The sequence below is a fragment of the Thalassophryne amazonica genome, chromosome 16 (genome assembly GCF_902500255.1).
Source record: "Thalassophryne amazonica chromosome 16, fThaAma1.1, whole genome shotgun sequence".
Taxonomy (NCBI): domain Eukaryota; kingdom Metazoa; phylum Chordata; class Actinopteri; order Batrachoidiformes; family Batrachoididae; genus Thalassophryne; species Thalassophryne amazonica.
The window spans coordinates 17484730-17501313 of record NC_047118.1 but is presented as its reverse complement, the minus strand read 5'-3'; the positions used below and the strand labels follow the sequence as shown (position 1 = coordinate 17501313).

The 16584-nt window shown below is 39.4% G+C and overlaps 1 protein-coding gene across 7 annotated transcripts in view; it reads left to right on the top strand.

The window, feature by feature from the left end:
* LOC117528693 (dedicator of cytokinesis protein 7-like) overlaps positions 1–15402 on the top strand; it is a 74429-nt gene extending 59027 nt beyond the window's left edge. For 6 of the 7 annotated variants that reach the window (XM_034191330.1, XM_034191335.1, XM_034191333.1 and 3 more), the window contains 18 exons: positions 742–868; positions 1014–1098; positions 5174–5270; positions 5381–5515; positions 5655–5807; positions 5955–6113; positions 8723–8823; positions 8905–9097; positions 9214–9357; positions 9483–9614; positions 9753–9767; positions 10419–10544; positions 10632–10721; positions 10797–11033; positions 11115–11258; positions 12344–12450; positions 12547–12720; positions 14010–15402. In XM_034191330.1, coding sequence (XP_034047221.1) covers positions 742–868; positions 1014–1098; positions 5174–5270; positions 5381–5515; positions 5655–5807; positions 5955–6113; positions 8723–8823; positions 8905–9097; positions 9214–9357; positions 9483–9614; positions 9753–9767; positions 10419–10544; positions 10632–10721; positions 10797–11033; positions 11115–11258; positions 12344–12450; positions 12547–12720; positions 14010–14052 — 2262 coding nt within the window. In that variant the 3' untranslated portion in view covers positions 14053–15402. The remainder of the gene's footprint in view (positions 1–741; positions 869–1013; positions 1099–5173; positions 5271–5380; positions 5516–5654; positions 5808–5954; positions 6114–8722; positions 8824–8904; positions 9098–9213; positions 9358–9482; positions 9615–9752; positions 9768–10418; positions 10545–10631; positions 10722–10796; positions 11034–11114; positions 11259–12343; positions 12451–12546; positions 12721–14009) is intronic. The other variant, XM_034191331.1, reaches the window with a different exon arrangement.
* The last annotated feature ends 1182 nt before the right edge of the window (positions 15403–16584 follow it).

The window sequence follows — 16584 nt, the reverse complement described above, 5'->3', positions numbered from 1 at the left end:
CCCTCCCCCTGCAGTTACAGAGGCATGTATTCCTGCTGCTTCAGCCTATTATACTCTGGGGGCGGTGCCTATATGCAAAAGTTCCTGGAGTAACGCAGGATTTGCCTGGATAAATCCAGCGGTACACAGGGCGGCAGCAGAACACCGCCGTTCTCACGCGCGTCTTAACCTGCGATTGTAAAGGATAGAACTGGGTATTAACCCCCGTTGCCTGACGTGTGCCGGATGCTACAGCGTCAAAACGCCGCTTTATTCGGCTGATTTAGCGGCGTTTTATCTGCATATTTGCGGCTAGTACGGTGGTCAAAACGCCGGCGAAATGGTCCGCCCCTTTCCACCACGAAAACAGCCGGAACTACCGCGAACTTCGGTCTACGTACTACCCGCGGACAAAACCGTCTATGTGTAAACTATGCTTTAGGCAAGGGTCCTGAGGGATTTTTTTTTTCTTCTTGTTCTTCCTCCTCCTCCTGGTCTGGGTCAGAAGCCCACCTCTCTGACTTCTTGACCATCAGAACACAGCATGATTTTCATTTGTGGCTGGTTACTTTTTTCCTTAACTTTCCACTACATGATAATCTTTACATATCTGATACTGTAAACTTCAGTACAGCACTTGCTGCGTATTTTCTAGTTTTGACCACTTAAGAGTTGTTAAAATTACATTCATATGGCCAAATTTCTTATGTGCTTTGTTGATGCCATTTCTCCATGCCATGTCATCTTTGGTGGTTCCAACAGGGAAAGAAGGTTCTGGAGAGGCTTAACAGCCTGACATTTAAAAAGTCTCAGGACATGAAAGCGCGTCTGGAGGAGGCCATATTGGGCACCATCGGAGCTCGTCAGGAGATGGTTCGCCGCTGTAGAGGTATGGCGTGATAGGACAGCTGTGTGTGTGTGTGTGTGTGTGTGTGTGTGTGTGTGTGTGTGTGTGTGTGTGTGTGTGTGTGTGTGTGTGTGTGTGTTCTGAGATGCAGTCTGCTTATGGACAATATAACTTCTTTACTTTACAGAAAGGAGTCCCTATGGTAGCCAGGACAATGTTAGGTGGAGGAAGAATGTTACACACTGGAGACCACACACAGACCGAGTTGATAAGTACGTTATTCAGATTAATGCATTCAAACGTGTTGAATTTAAACTTATTTCTGTCTTGCCTTGTGAACACATGCAGTACTACTTGGAGAGTATTAGTTCTCAGGGTGTACCAGTTAAAATAAAACATTTTTAATGTTCATGGGAATAGCAGGAATACTTGAGTACTTGTATTTGGTGTACTACTCTTTGTATCAAAATAATTTAGTAGCTTTAGAGCAATAATAAAAATAAATAAATAATAAAAAAAAAACTTCCTTCTGACAACCATCTGTGATATTTCTCCTGTCTACATATTTCATATTTACATAAGTCTCTTTTTGCACCAACAGTTACTGACTAATTAGCCTCTCCTCATCAGTACCTGCAGTGTATGCTCCCAAGACATTTTCACTGCACTTCAAGCATTCATGTACAGCCCCAATTCCAATGAAGTTGTGACGTTGTGTAAAATGTAAATAAAAACCGAATACAATGATTTACAAATCCTCTTCAACCTATATTCAATTGAATACACCACAAGACAAGATATTTAATGTTCAAACTGATGAATTTTATTGTTTTTGTGCAAATATTTGCTCATTTTGAAATGGATGCCTGCAACACATTTCAAAAAAGCTGGGACAGTGGTATGTTTACCACTGTGTTACATCACCTTTCCTTCTAACAACACTCAAGTGTTTTGGAACTGAGGACACTGATTATTCAAGCTTTGTAGGTGGAATTCTTTCCCATTCTTGCTTGATGTACGACTTCAGTTGTTCAACACTCCGGGGTCTCCGTTGTCGTATTTTGCGCTTCATAATGTGCCACACATTTTCAATGGGTGACAGGTGTAGACTGCAGGCAGGCCAATCTAGTACCTGCACTCTTTTACTATGAAGCCACACTGTTGTAACACATGCAGAATGTGGCTTGGCATTGTCTTGCTGAAATAAGCAGGTACGTCCCTGAAAAAGACATTGCTTGGATGGCAGCATGTGTTGCTCCAAAGCCTGGATGTACCTTTCAGCATTGATGGTGCCATCACAGATGTGTAAGTTGCCCATGTCATGGGCACTAACACACCACCATACCATCACTGATGCTGGCTTTTGAACTTAACGCTGGTAACAGTCTGAATGGTCTTTTTCCTCTTTTGTCTGGAGGACATGTCATCCATGATTTCCAGAAAACAGTTTGAAATGTGGACTCATCAGACCACAGCACACTTTTCCACTTTGCGTTTGTCCATTTCAAATGAGCTCGGACCCAGAGAAGGCGGCGGCGTTTCTGGATGTTGTTTATGTATGGCTTTTGCTTTGCATGGTAGAGTTTTAACTTGCACTTGTAGATGTAGCGACGAACTGTGTTAACTGACAATGGTTTTCTGAAGTGTTCCTGAGCCCACGCAGCAAGATCTTTGCACAGTGATGTCGGTTTTTAATGCAGTGCCGTCTGAGGGATCGAAGGTCACGGGCATTCAATGCTGGTTTTCGGTCTTGCCGCTTACATATACAACCCCTGGCAAAAATTATGGAATCACCAGCCTCGGAGGATGTTCATTCAGTTGTTTAATTTTGTAGAAAAAAAGCAGGTTACAGACATGACACAAAACTAAAGTAATTTCAAAATGCAATTTTCTGGCTTTAAGAAACACTATAAGAAATCAGGAAAAAAAATTGTGGCAGTCAGTAACGGTTACTTTTTTAGACCAAGCAGAGGGATTAAATATGGAATCACTCAATTCTGAGGAATAAATTATGGAATCACCCTGTAAATTTTCATCCCCAAAACTAACACCTGCATCAAATCAGATCTGCTCGTTAGTCTGCATCTAAAAAGGAGTGATCACACCTTGGAGAGCTGTTGCACCAAGTGGACTGACATGAATCATGGCTCCTACACGAGAGATGTCATTTGAAACAAAGGAGAGGATTATCAAACTCTTAAAAGAGGGTAAATCATCACGCAATGTTGCAAAAGATGTTGGTTGTTCACAGTCAGCTGTGTCTAAACTCTGGACCAAATACAAACATGGGAAGGTTGTTAAAGGCAAACATACTGGTAGACCAAGGAAGACATCAAAGCGTCAAGACAGAAAACTTAAAGCAATATGTCTCAAAAATCGAAAATGCACAACAAAACAAATGAGGAACGAATGGGAGGAAACTGGAGTCAACGTCTGTGACCGAACTGTAAGAAACCGCCTAAAGGAAATGGGATTTACATACAGAAAAGCTAAACGAAAGCCATCATTAACACCTAAACAGAAAAAAACAAGGTTACAATGGGCTAAGGAAACGCATTCATGGACTGTGGATGACTGGATGAAAGTCATATTCAGTGATGAATCTCGAATTTGCATTGGGCAAGGTGATGATGCTGGAACTTTTGTTTGGTGCCGTTCCAATGAGATTTATAAAGATGACTGCCTGAAGAGAACATGTAAATTTCCACAGTCATTGATGATATGGGGCTGCATGTCAGGTAAAGGCACTGGGGAGATGGCTGTCATTACATCATCAATAAATGCACAAGTTTATGTTGATATTTTGGACACTTTTCTTATCCCATCAATTGAAAGGATGTTTGGGGATGATGAAATCATTTTTCAAGATGATAATGCATCTTGCCATAGAGCAAAAACTTTGAAAACATTCCTTGCGAAAAGACACATAGGATCAATGTCATGGCCTGCAAATAGTCCGGATCTTAATCCAATTGAAAATCTTTGGTGGAAGTTGAAGAAAATGGTCCATGACAAGACTCCAACCTGCAAAGCTGATCTGGCAACAGCAATCAGAGAAAGTTGGAGCCAGATTGATGAAGAGTACTGTTTGTCACTCATTAAGTCCATGCCTCAGAGACTGCAAGCTGTTATAAAAGCCAGAGGTGGTGCAACATAATACTAGTGATGTGTTGGAACGTTCTTTTGTTTTTCATGATTCCATAATTTTTTCCTCAGTATTGAGTGATTCCATATTTTTTCCCTCTGCTTGGTCTAAAAAAGTAACCGTTACTGACTGCCACAATTTTTTTTTTCCTGATTTCTTATAGTGTTTCTTAAAGCCAGAAAATTGCCATTTGAAATGACTTTAGTTTTGTGTCATGTCTGTGATCTGCTTTTTTTCTACAAAATTAAACAACTGAATGAACATCCTCCGAGGCCGGTGATTCCATAATTTTTGCCAGGGGTTGTAGAAAGTTCTCCAGATTCTCTGAATCTTCTAATTATATTATGGACTGTAGATGATGGAATCCCTAAATTCCTTGCAATTGAGCATTGAGAAACATTGTTCTTAAACTGTTGGCCTATTTTTTTTTTCATGCAGTTTTCACAAAGTGGTGATCCTCACCCCATCTTTGCTTGTGAATGGCTGAGACTTTTGGGGATGCTCCTTTTTGTACCCAGTCATGACAAGTCTTCACTTCCCAAACGCTTATTGAGTGTTGTTAGAAGGAAAGATGATGTAACACGGTGATAAACATACCACTGTCCCAGCTTTTTTGAAACGTGTTGCATTCATCCATTTCAAAATGATAAAATATTTGCCCAAAAACAATAGTTGATCAGTTTGAACATTAAATATCTTGTCTTTGTGGTGTATTCAATTGAATATAGTTTGAAGAGGATTTGCAAATCGTATTCTGTTTTTATTTACATTTTACACAATGTCTCAACTTCATTGGAATTGGGGTTGTAAATGGTAAATCACTTCTGAAGATAACACCATCAATACATTTTTTTAAAGAGACCAAGTCAAAAGATTTTAACAAACACAATAATTTACCAGAGTAGAAAATAAATCATAAATACAATTTACTAATGATTTAAAACATTAGTTTCGAACACCTGATTACATTGATCCTTTAATTTATGCCTTAAAGACTGCTTTACTTGCTTTGTTTTGTTGTTTTTTTATCATCTGTGAATTGACTTTTTTTACTTACTGAGGCAGACTGTTCCAACCACATGGACAAATAAATCATGAATATGCTTTTGCAGTAATTATTAATTATTATCGTATGTTTAATCGTACTTTAGTCTTGATTCTCAATATATTATGGATGATTGTAAACTGTCACCTCTTGCCAGGACTAAGGCTGAGGTGGAACAGGAGTCCTTGGTGGATGGAAACCTGGCAACTGAGACCTCTTTGATTGTTCTGGACACACTGGAGATCGTAGTTAAGGTAAAAAATTGAAACAAAAAAAAGCTGATCTTACCTGTTCACATACAACACATTTTATGTACAGTAGTGATCATCTCTGTAATTTGTTGTCTTGGTCTGGTGCCTTTCAGACTGTGGTGGCCTCAGAGCTGAAGGAAAGTGTTTTGGGTGGAGTACTGAGGGTACTCCTCCACAGTATGGCAGGCAACCAGAGTGCCCTCTTCCTGCAGCACTGCTTCACTACACAGAGGGCTCTAGTTTTCAAGGTGCGTGTTTACAAGGAGACAAGTATGTTTATTCATTTTTACCGATTTTATTGTTACTTTGCTTTGCTATTCAGTTTTTTTAACATTTTATGTACAGCCATGTATAAGTAATTGAGTGAATGAGAGTGTTTGCACAAAGTTTCCAGAGATGCTGTTCGAGGAGGACACAGAGCTTTGTGCAGACTTGTGCCTGCGCCTCCTCCGACACTGCAGCAGTAGCGTGAGTTCTGTCAGAAGTCACGCCTCCGCCTCGCTCTACCTGCTCATGAGACAGAACTTTGAAATTGGAAATGTAAGTCTGTACAGTTTCTTTACCATCTAATTGTTAAGATGCCAAGACAATGCAAAGAGGTTGACAGAGAACATAAATGTTGCATGCTGTTAAGATCTTAGCTGTAATTTTAGAAGTCTGTCTGTCCTGTTTTTGTCCTTGGATCAGAACTTTGCACGAGTAAAGATGCAGGTGACCATGTCACTGTCTTCCCTGGTGGGAACGTCACAGAACTTCAATGAGGAGCATCTTCGTCGTTCACTCAAGACTATCCTGACTTACGCTGAGGAGGATCTGGACCTGCGTGACACGCCCTTCCCAGAGCAGGTGCCTACACTAACATGCATCCTGTGGTGGGATAATGGACAACCAGTATCACATGCACCATCCAACAAACACAGGCAAATGTGTGACACATTTCCACTTTTTAAATGACATAATTTAATTTCTGTGGTTTCCTGCAGTTTATAAGAACATTTGGTTGTATTCAGGTTAATACAATCTTTTATTATTGAGTGATCATTGGCAACTATGTTTTTGCTGTCGTATATCGAGCAGGACACTTAAAAAAAGATAAAGTTTTGTTTATTTTGTTTGGTTTTTGTTTGGTTTTTATTATACTATATAGATACGTTTGTAACTTGATAGTTGATTAGTATCTATTGAAAATGAAAAATTTGTGCATTTAATTTTGGACATTTCAAATTGCATTTTTATGTTGACACGCTACATGTGAGGGGAAAACATAAAATACTGCATTCTAATGAAAATTTTTGGGGTGTCTGAATCTTTTATACAATACTGTAAAAGGAAAGCCTTTCTTGCTAGGACATAAAGGAAAATTTTAAGGCAGACTTGAATAGGGATGGTATCGAGAACCGGTTCCTTTCGGGTATCGTTAAGAAATGATTCGATCCACCGACATCAATAACCTTTTTACTTAGCGATTCCCTTATCGGTCCTTCAGAGTGGCTGTTGTTTTTGGGGGTGTTTGTCAGGAAAATTATAATGTCTCTACATTGATTACAGACCCTGCAGCGGGTCTGTAATCAACTTTTCTGCAGCGTGGCTTTGCTTTGAACCTTGAACCAATCGAAGCAGTGATTCGCAGATTGAAGTGCTTCGATCATTGCTTCATTGCTTGATTCATTTTTTTCTTTCGCTTATCTTAATTTTCCCCTGCTAAAACCCTAAAGAGCATATGGCTGTGAGTATTATTTACCTTTTTTATGTTAAACCGACCTGTTATGGTCTTCTGAAACAGTTGATAGATGTATTTTATAACTTAAAAACGAGACCGTTGCTAACACGTTAGCATGTCTATGGCATTTTCAATGTTAAAGTTAGCATTAAGCAGTTGCAGCTGTCAAGCATTTGTTGTCGTAAGAGTCAAATGTATTACAAATTGTAATGTTTTTTAAATTTAGTTTTGTTTATATATTAATAATCTAATGATTAGTTATTATATACAATTTTAGAGGAGACAAAAAGAACCTGAACCTAAAACCAACTAACAATGAACATACATACATACAGAAATAAATAAGTGTTTCCTATGAACACCTAGTGACTCTTACACCTCCATTTCATCCCTGTCTTATTTAAGTTTAATGACAGTTTGTTTCGGTCAAACCATATTTTCAATGTGTTAATTTCTTCAGTGATTTCCTCCAGAACTATCTGCCAAACTAGAAAATTGCTGCATGCTAGTAAGAGCAGAATACTACTGGAATGAATTTGAATAAGGAAAGTTTTTTGTTTTTTTTTTCCCTCACAAAATGGATGCTGCACTCACTGCAGTTTATTGTCTGGAATAGTCCCAGATTGCATTTCAGAGCTTCTAGAATTCAAACATTTTCGTGCAGGTGGTGTTGGGGGTAATTTTGGGTTTCGGCTTTTTTGTTTTTCACCACTTTCATCCCTGAATATGTCAGTCGTGAGTCACTTTTGTGCGGATTAAAGTTACTAACTGGGACTCCTGTCTTGTTGGGAGAAAGAAACAAGAATCGTCCTCTGTTCTGTCCGCACAGCTCCAAACGCTGCGCGGCTCTCTGCCAAGTCAAGTTAGAATGATAGAGTCCAGTCAGAATTAATAACTTCAGAGCAAAACACCGTTTTGTCTATTTTTATTTATGTCCAGACATCAAGGATACAGTGACCAATTTCATATTTATTTACTTTAAGACTCAATGAAATACATAGAAAACCTGTAAAGTCTACTTTTAGTACAAACTTCACAAGAGGGATCGATAAGCAGAATTGATAATGGCATCGATATCGATAAAATCTTATCAATACCCATCCCTAGACTTGAATCAGCATCAAAATCTCTCAATTTGGGTGGTGGGGTTAGTTGTAATTTTTAATTACCCTTCAGCCTGTAAGAGGTTGAAGGGGTATTGTCATCACCCTGGCAGGTGGACGTTTGGCAGCATTAACAATTAGCTTATTGGAACATTTGGGACGGAGAGGCGTACGGTCACGAAACTTAGAGGCAAGATCTATCAGAAAATCTGAATATTCAGCCATTTGTGAATTTAACCTCAGTCAAATTCACAAATGGTTGAATTTTCCAATTTTCTCATTAGTGCAGCCGGTCTTGCTAACACCACAGGAATTCTACCACCCAGGGATTTCTCTACCATGGAGACTGAGGAGTACCACTGGTGAGCTGCCAGCATTTTTACTTAAAATGTAATTGTGTTACTCATTCATCACTGTATAAAACATTGTTTGTTATTTTGTCAGTACTTATTCATGTTTATGTGTGGATTTAAAAAAATGAAGCATTTATTCTGCTATATTATTGATAATGTCCACTCTCACATCTCTCATAATGTCTGCTCTCATCAGTTGGTGGAAATGATAAGCAGATAAAGAGTTGGTAGAATTAATGAAGTCTTTTTTATTTGCTGTCTTACACTTTTGATCTGCAGGTCCAGGATCTGGTGTTCAACCTTCACATGATTCTAACTGATACTGTGAAGATGAAGGAGCATCAACAGGATCCAGAAATGCTCATTGACCTAATGTACAGGTACTAGAACCACATCAGTAAAGCTAGCCAAAACAAAAACAACCCTAAACTGCTGATGCAGCCATCATTTTTGCAATTCAGGATTGCCAAAGGCTACCAGAACTCTCCAGACCTGCGTCTGACATGGCTCCAGAACATGGCCGGGAAGCACTCAGAGAGAGGGAACCATGCTGAGGCAGCACAGTGTCTGGTCCATGGTGCTGCACTGGTGGCAGAATATTTGAACATGTTGGAGGATTGCCGCTACCTGCCAATTGGATGTGTCTCATTTCAGGTCAGTGCATGCTGTTTGACTTACTGTTCTACTGGAAATGGCAATAAATAATGTAAGGAATGAAGACGTTAAATAAATTTGAATCCCTCTAGCGTCTCTGACTGTCCACCCAACAGAATATTTCTTCCAACGTGTTGGAGGAATCGGCCATATCGGATGACGTCTTGTCTCCAGAGGAGGAAGGGATTTGTTCAGGGAAGTACTTCAGTGAATCTGGCCTGGTGGGCCTCCTGGAGCAAGGAGCTGCCTCTTTTAATATGGTATGAAACAGATTCTCCAACCACATGGTGACAGACTGTTGTACTGGTGTACACTCTGATTCCATTTACACAGCCGACAGGAGTGGTTAGTGTAAAACTGGCTGTGTGTTGTCTTGTTCCTTCAGGCCGCCATGTACGAGGCAATAAATGAAGTCTACAAGATCCTGCTGCCCATCCACGAAGCCAACAGAGACTTTAAAAAACTTGCTTCTCTGCACGGAAAGCTACAGGACGCCTTCAGTAAAGTTTGCAACCAGGTGAGCTGACTGATGATGATGATTATTATTATTATTATTCCCCTGAAATCTCCAGTAGTTAACTAGAGTGTTAACACTGATGGAAAAAATAGCTTCTTTCATAATATTTCCTCATGATTCTTCTGTTAACTTTTCCAGAGTTCAGGATGGGAGGTAATAAGTTCCTTTGTCATATTAAATATATTTTATTGTTTGTCAAAAACAAAAGCTAATTGGTTTTTCTTATTGTGTACTAACAGTGTTTTCTGTCTTTCCCAATACTTCTTTTCTTGTGTTCCTGTGTGAATACTTTTTCCGGTGAGTGACTTTTTTTTTCACATGAAGGCAGTTTTCACCCTTTGGCATAAGTTGAGTAGAACTGGTATTACAAAAGATTCTATTCCTATGTGTGAGTTCCTGTTACTGTGGTTCTCAGTGTATAAACATATTGGTCATGTCCTACATGTTATTTTTGTCAACTCTGTGAAGCCAGTAAGAAGAAAGCTGTTTTAATACTTTCTGTCCATGTAGAAATAATGTGTATCTGTTTGGTTAATGAAAATTATGGATATATTTAGGCACTGATTGAGAAAAAATATATGCTTAGTTTTAGTTGAACACTTGGCTACTTCACTTGCAGCTTGATAATGTCACATGTATTTCTATAATTTTAAAAATGTGGGATCTGTTGTTTTTATTTTTGTTTTGTAGTTGATCAAAATGCTGTAAGTTAAATATTTGTACTCTAAATGGGGTATTTTTTGAGGCACTATTCCACTGTGTTCTTTAATTTCCTCAATTTTTCTTACCATTTTTAGATTTTAGAGAATGTTTGGAACCTATTTCCGCGTGGGGTTTTATGGCTGTCGATTTGGTGACCTGGATGAACAAGAGTTTGTCTACAAGGAGCCATCGATCACTAAACTAGCCGAGATCTCCCACAGATTAGAGGCATGTCACCTCATGATGTTCATGTAAACATTAAGGATTTTTTTATTGTTTTTCTGAAGATGGTTGCTGCATTTGTTTGGTGCACAGGAGTTCTATTCACTGAGATTTGGCGATGACGTGGTTGAAATGATCAAGGATTCTAACCCAGTGGACAAGAACAAATTGGATCCCAACAAGGTCATTTTGGAAAAGACATCGAATCCAGATTAAAGGTTGGGTATTCGCACACTCATATCTTTGTACTTGTTTCAGGCCTACATCCAGATCACTTATGTCGAGCCCTTTTTCGACACTTACGAGCTCAAGGAAAGAATCACTTATTTTGATAAGAACTACAATCTGCGTACCTTCATGTACTGTACTCCTTTCACTCTGGATGGCCGTGCCCATGGGGACCTACATGAGCAGTACAAGCGCAAAACCATGCTGACCACATCACACGCCTTCCCGTACATCAAGACACGAATAAATGTCACTCAGAAGGAGGAGGTGTGTGTGGGTCTCTTGGAAAGATTATTGGACAGCTGCTGTACAGACATGAGTTTATTTCTGTCATCTTTGGTTCTCCAGATCATTCTAGTTCCGATGGAGGTGGCTATTGAGGACATGCAGAAGAAGACTCAGGAGCTCGCTTTCGCCACAAACCAGGATCCTGCAGACCCCAAGATGCTGCAAATGGTGCTGCAGGGCTGTGTCGGCACCACTGTCAACCAGGTGCATTTTTATAGATGTTCAACTGACAAATCACAGACTCTGTAATGATAATACACTGCTAAGCCCCCCCCTTGTTGTGGTGATTACATTCCATTTTATATATTGCACTTTTGGGATATTTCAGCCTATTCGCAACTGCGTGTGTTATTGTTGTGCCATTTTCAAAAGCAGTATATTTAAAAATGAGCAGCACCTGACCGAGGCTTTGGAAATGAATGAACATATCAAACAGGCTAATTTTAGCCTCAAAACTAGTTGAGAGAGAAGAAAGAAGTGGCTGCTTTGGATACATTCACGCAAAATCGTTCCTGCCTTGTTGTGTTGACTTGTGACTGTTATTTGAGTTTTAGAATGTAACTGCTGGTTAAACAATCTAAAATGTGCTTTATTTCCCTGATTTAGTACATTTCTGTGCAGAAAAACAAACACACACACACTCTTTCTCTTGCTCACATATCTGATTCACTACATGTATCACACTCAACCCGTCTCCATTCCCCTGTCTTTCTTTTACAACTAAATTCATTGAGTCATTTATGGAGGGGTGTGTTATGGTATGACCATCTTATTTGAGTTTTAGAACACAGCCGCTGTAAAATAATCAGAAAGTTACTTGTCTGCTTTAACAGGTTTTTCTGTGCTAAAACTTTCCCACTGATAATTGACACCTGCTCCTAATTGATCATCAGTCAAATCCAGGAGGTGGCAGACACGTCTATGCGATGTGAAAAATGCAAAATAAAGTTGTTCCTTGTATTGATCTGGTGCATCAAAGCTCACCAGATTTAAGCAGTTTTGTCCTTGGTACATGCCTTTATAATTTGGTGATTTAGAAGATGATAGCATTAATTGTTTTTTAGTTATCATGTTGATTTATTTGTCTGTTCACTCACTGCATAGTCGAGGGCACATGCCTGGGCTTTGAAAAAGCCTCCGAATAGTCCAGGATAATGAAACTAGTCACCAAAGAACATGAAGATCATGGCATTACCCACTGGTCTCTGAATGGGACTGAAATCTTAAGATGAGAGTATTAGTGTGGCAGACATTCCTGAAGAGTTTTGTAAGAGTTTCTCTCCTCACAGGGTCCTCTTGAGGTGGCGCAGGTTTTTCTTTCCGACATTCCTGACGACCCGAAGCTGTTTCGCCATCACAACAAACTACGCCTCTGCTTTAAAGACTTTACAAAAAGGTGATGACACACTCCACAACCCAGACACAGACCGCTGTGCAAATAATCAAAACAAATCCCAGCTCCCTCCTCATCTTCGCTACTCTTTTCGTGCAGGTGTGAAGACGCCCTGAGGAAGAATAAAGCTCTGATTGGACCAGATCAGAAGGAGTACCACAGGGAGCTGGAGAGGAACTACAATAAACTGAAAGAAGCTCTGGGTCCTCTCATCAACCGCAAGATCCCCCAGCTATACAGGACCCTGCCAGCTCCCATTACACAGGCACAACGGTAACTTGACACACACCACAAACACACACAGAGACGCACAAAATGAGTTCATGCTGCATCTCAACCCACATCAAACTAACGCTGAAGCACAAGAGCAACTCGGTATTCAATCATATCATCTTCCAGGTCTTAGGCTTGCATAATTTGCATTTTTTAGCTCAACACACTTACAGAATCCCATGAGAACAACAGAATGCCACAGTTGTCGTCACATCAAATGACGACTTTTTTTTTTCTTTTTAGTGTTTGTTTTTTGTTGTCAGCTAGTTCTGGGTGCTCTGTTTACATGTGAGAGTCTGAGAACTGCACGATTTTAATTAAAAGCAGTTGCAGTCAAACTGCACCTGCCAGAACAAAGCACTGCAGGGACAGTTTGATTCTGGATGTAGCTCATGCATCCAAATGCATTACTAAAGAAATAAAATAATTCTACACCTCAGTGAAATACAGTTGAATACTAATAAAATCATAATTATTTTCCTCTTGCTTTTTATTTACTTATTTATTTATTTTCTCATTGAAACCTGATGCATATTCAAAGGTACACAGGGTTTGTGTGTGTGTGGGGGGGGGGGGGGGGGGGGGGGGGTAGATTACGGTACCTTGAGGCAGCACAGTTACTTTAATGTACTTAAGACCATATAAGTACAAAAAGTCCCCTTTCATCCATAACGAAGTTGTACACAAACTCATCCCAGTCGTGATATTTGTGGATTGAAGTACACCGACAGCACATTGATACATTTAAAAGTTTTTTCTCTATTTATCTGACTGTCTGCTTGTTTTTATGTATTTATTTGGCCATTGTATTCCATAGATTGTTAAAGACAATGAGATTCTTGTAATTTCAGCACTAACTATTAACTCATTCATTAGTCACAATGTTCAGCATGTTTGGTATTGATTACGCTGGTCAGCACGATTTTTGGTGTTGAACAATTCAACTAATCTGCTTCTTTCATGTGCAGGATGCACAATACACGGATGACAGCTTGAAGGTCTCCTTATCATTGCATGTGCAATCCTTTGTGACCTACATTTTCCCAGAGGTTTTTACTCAAGACAGGCCCAAAGTCCAATTTGTCTTTTTTTTTTTTTTTTTTGTACCTGATGTGAAATTTAAAAACCAAAAGGACTATATAAAGTTGTTTTAAAACAAAAATTGCAAAAGGAACAATCATTTTTTTTAACACTGAATACATCTCAGTTGATACTGGAGATATTTGGATACGCTGTTACGCTTCAAATGGAAGTAAACAATTCTTTATCTTCTTGCTTTTTTCTTGCAGGAACTCCTACAGTAGGTCCAGTCTGCGCAAAGTGGACTGCTGAAGCATAGTGTAGTGGATAAAAACCAAAAACCACAAGCTTTAAAAATGAGCTTCCTCTCATCCCGTCTGCCCAACAACTGCACTGCACACCAACTGTCCCAAGACCACATGCACGTCCTCGCCGTCATTTCCCTCATTATTTTATCCATCCTGTCCATCCATCCCGCCCTCTTTCAGGCCACCCAGTCCTGCCAAAACCCCTCAACCAACACAAACCCAATTGTCACCTCTTCTCCCACCGCCCACCCTGACTCTGGTCTCTCACCCGTCTGTTGGAGGAAACCGGGACTGTTTATACTGGAAGGCTATCTGCACTGTAAACACGCTCATTTGGAGCAGGGCTCTCACTCTGCAGCATTTAAAGCCAACTGCCTCGCTGGCAACCCCAAAGTCATCACTCTGAGCTTGAACTGGTTTTAACTTTAATCTTTTACAGAACTGTAGCTGCTAAATATGTTTTATATCCAGATCATGGGGTTTGTACTTTAGGAATGTGTCTGTTTTCCATTTGTTGTTCAAGGAGCTATAGTTTGTCTGTTTTTTTGGCTTTGCTTTACATGTCTGATTTCTTTTAAGCTTTGCCTCACAGTGGTGACTGCCAAACTTGGTTGTTACGTAGTCCAAGGGAGATTTTTGTTGCTATCAACAGACCAAATAACTGACATTCCTTCTTCCTGAAGTTGTCGGATTCATTACTGATTTCTCGTTATAAAGAATTCATCATAGCGTCGAGGTGGGGGTCTTCCTGTCCAAACTCAGGTCTCCATTTCCAGATTTTAGCCCAAAAGGGATGCAAGTACTTAAGCAGGGAAAGAGAAAAAGAAAGGGGAAAAAAAAATAGTGCAGGAGAGGAAGGCAGGATGGGACGTTTAAAATTTGTTCTTTAAAACTGTGAACTCTAGTTAATGCACTGCAGTAACATTAGATGTTTGTCATAGATGCACTGCTGCTGCCCGGACTGACTCTCATGTATATGAATATGTTCAAACTGGGACATTTATTATGATTCTGCAGTGCACTTCCCCAAATATATTTTGTATTTCTTGGAACATCTCTTTTTATTTCAACTGCTGTGAAAAAGCACTACAAATATGTTATGTATCACTGTGTTTGTCATAGAGTAACTGTATAATTAATGTAGCCATTTATAACTACTGTATCAATTCTATTGCACTATTGTAAACAAACTGCAGAATGTTTGCATTGTAACTGCTAAAATATTTGTGCTTTTATGTTACAATACTGGCTGGAAACGTATTTTTTACCAATTCAATATACATTTTATTTATTTTTCTTTTTTTCTTTTCTTTTTTTTTTACACTGCCTTGTATTAAATTTCTCTTTACTACCATTGTGGTCAAAATATATACTGATGATGCAACAGTGTATATGTGAAACAGTCAGATAAGAAGTCAATCTGAGCTATTTTGACAAATGATTACCATATTTTCCAGAGTATAAGTTGCCGTTTTTTATGGGTTTGGGAGGTCCTGTGACTTATACTCCAATGTGACTTATGTTTTTTTTTTTACTCTCACATGGGAGATATTACTGTAGAAAATACAGTAATAATTTAAGTCAGTTGTCATAGGAAGAAAAAAGAATTCTGAGTAGTTTTAAGAGCGTGATTTATGCCTTTTCTGTCTTACTTGAGGTAAACTGATCTTTATTGGTTTTAAACACTTAATCTAATGATAATATGAGTTTAAACTTTTAAAGTAATGACAAAAATTTCATTCATTTGATTAATTTTCTGCTGCTTATCTGGGTCACAGTGGCAGCAGACCAAGCGGCTCATCCCACACTTCTGTATCCTGATCCAAGTCCTGTAACTTACCAGAGGATCCGAAAGTGTTATATAATTCCTCCAACATATCCTGGGTCTTCCCCGGGGCTTTCTCCCAGTTGGATATGCCCGGAAGACCACTCTAGATGACCAGGGGGCATCTCCAACAGATGCACAAACCACCTCAGCTGGCTCCTTTCAGTGTGAAGAAGCAGTGGCTGTACTCAGTGTCCTGCCCGGGGAGTCAAACTCCTCACTCTGAGGTCACCAAACTAGACACCCTCCGGTCCCTGACCTTGAAATCCCTTCTATGAAGATCACAAACAGGACTGGTGACAATATGCAGACTTGGCAGAGTAAAACACCTACCAGGAAGAGTAATGTAGTGCCAAGAATGCAGACAGCTCTTACTTTGGTCATACAGACTAGATCCTGCGTTGCCGTGTTTCTGGTACCTCATATACATATATGTGTGTATATATATATATATATATATACTCAACAAAAATATAAATGCAACACTTTTGGTTTTGCTCCCATTTTGTATGAGATGAACTCAAAGATCTAAAACTTTTTCCACATACACAATATCACCATTTCCCTCAAATATTGTTCACAAACCAGTCTAAATCTGTGATAGTGAGCACTTCTTTGCTGAGATAATCCATCCCACCTCACAGGTGTGCCATATCAAGAAGCTGATTAGACACCATGATTAATGCACAGGTGTGCCTTAGACTGCCCACA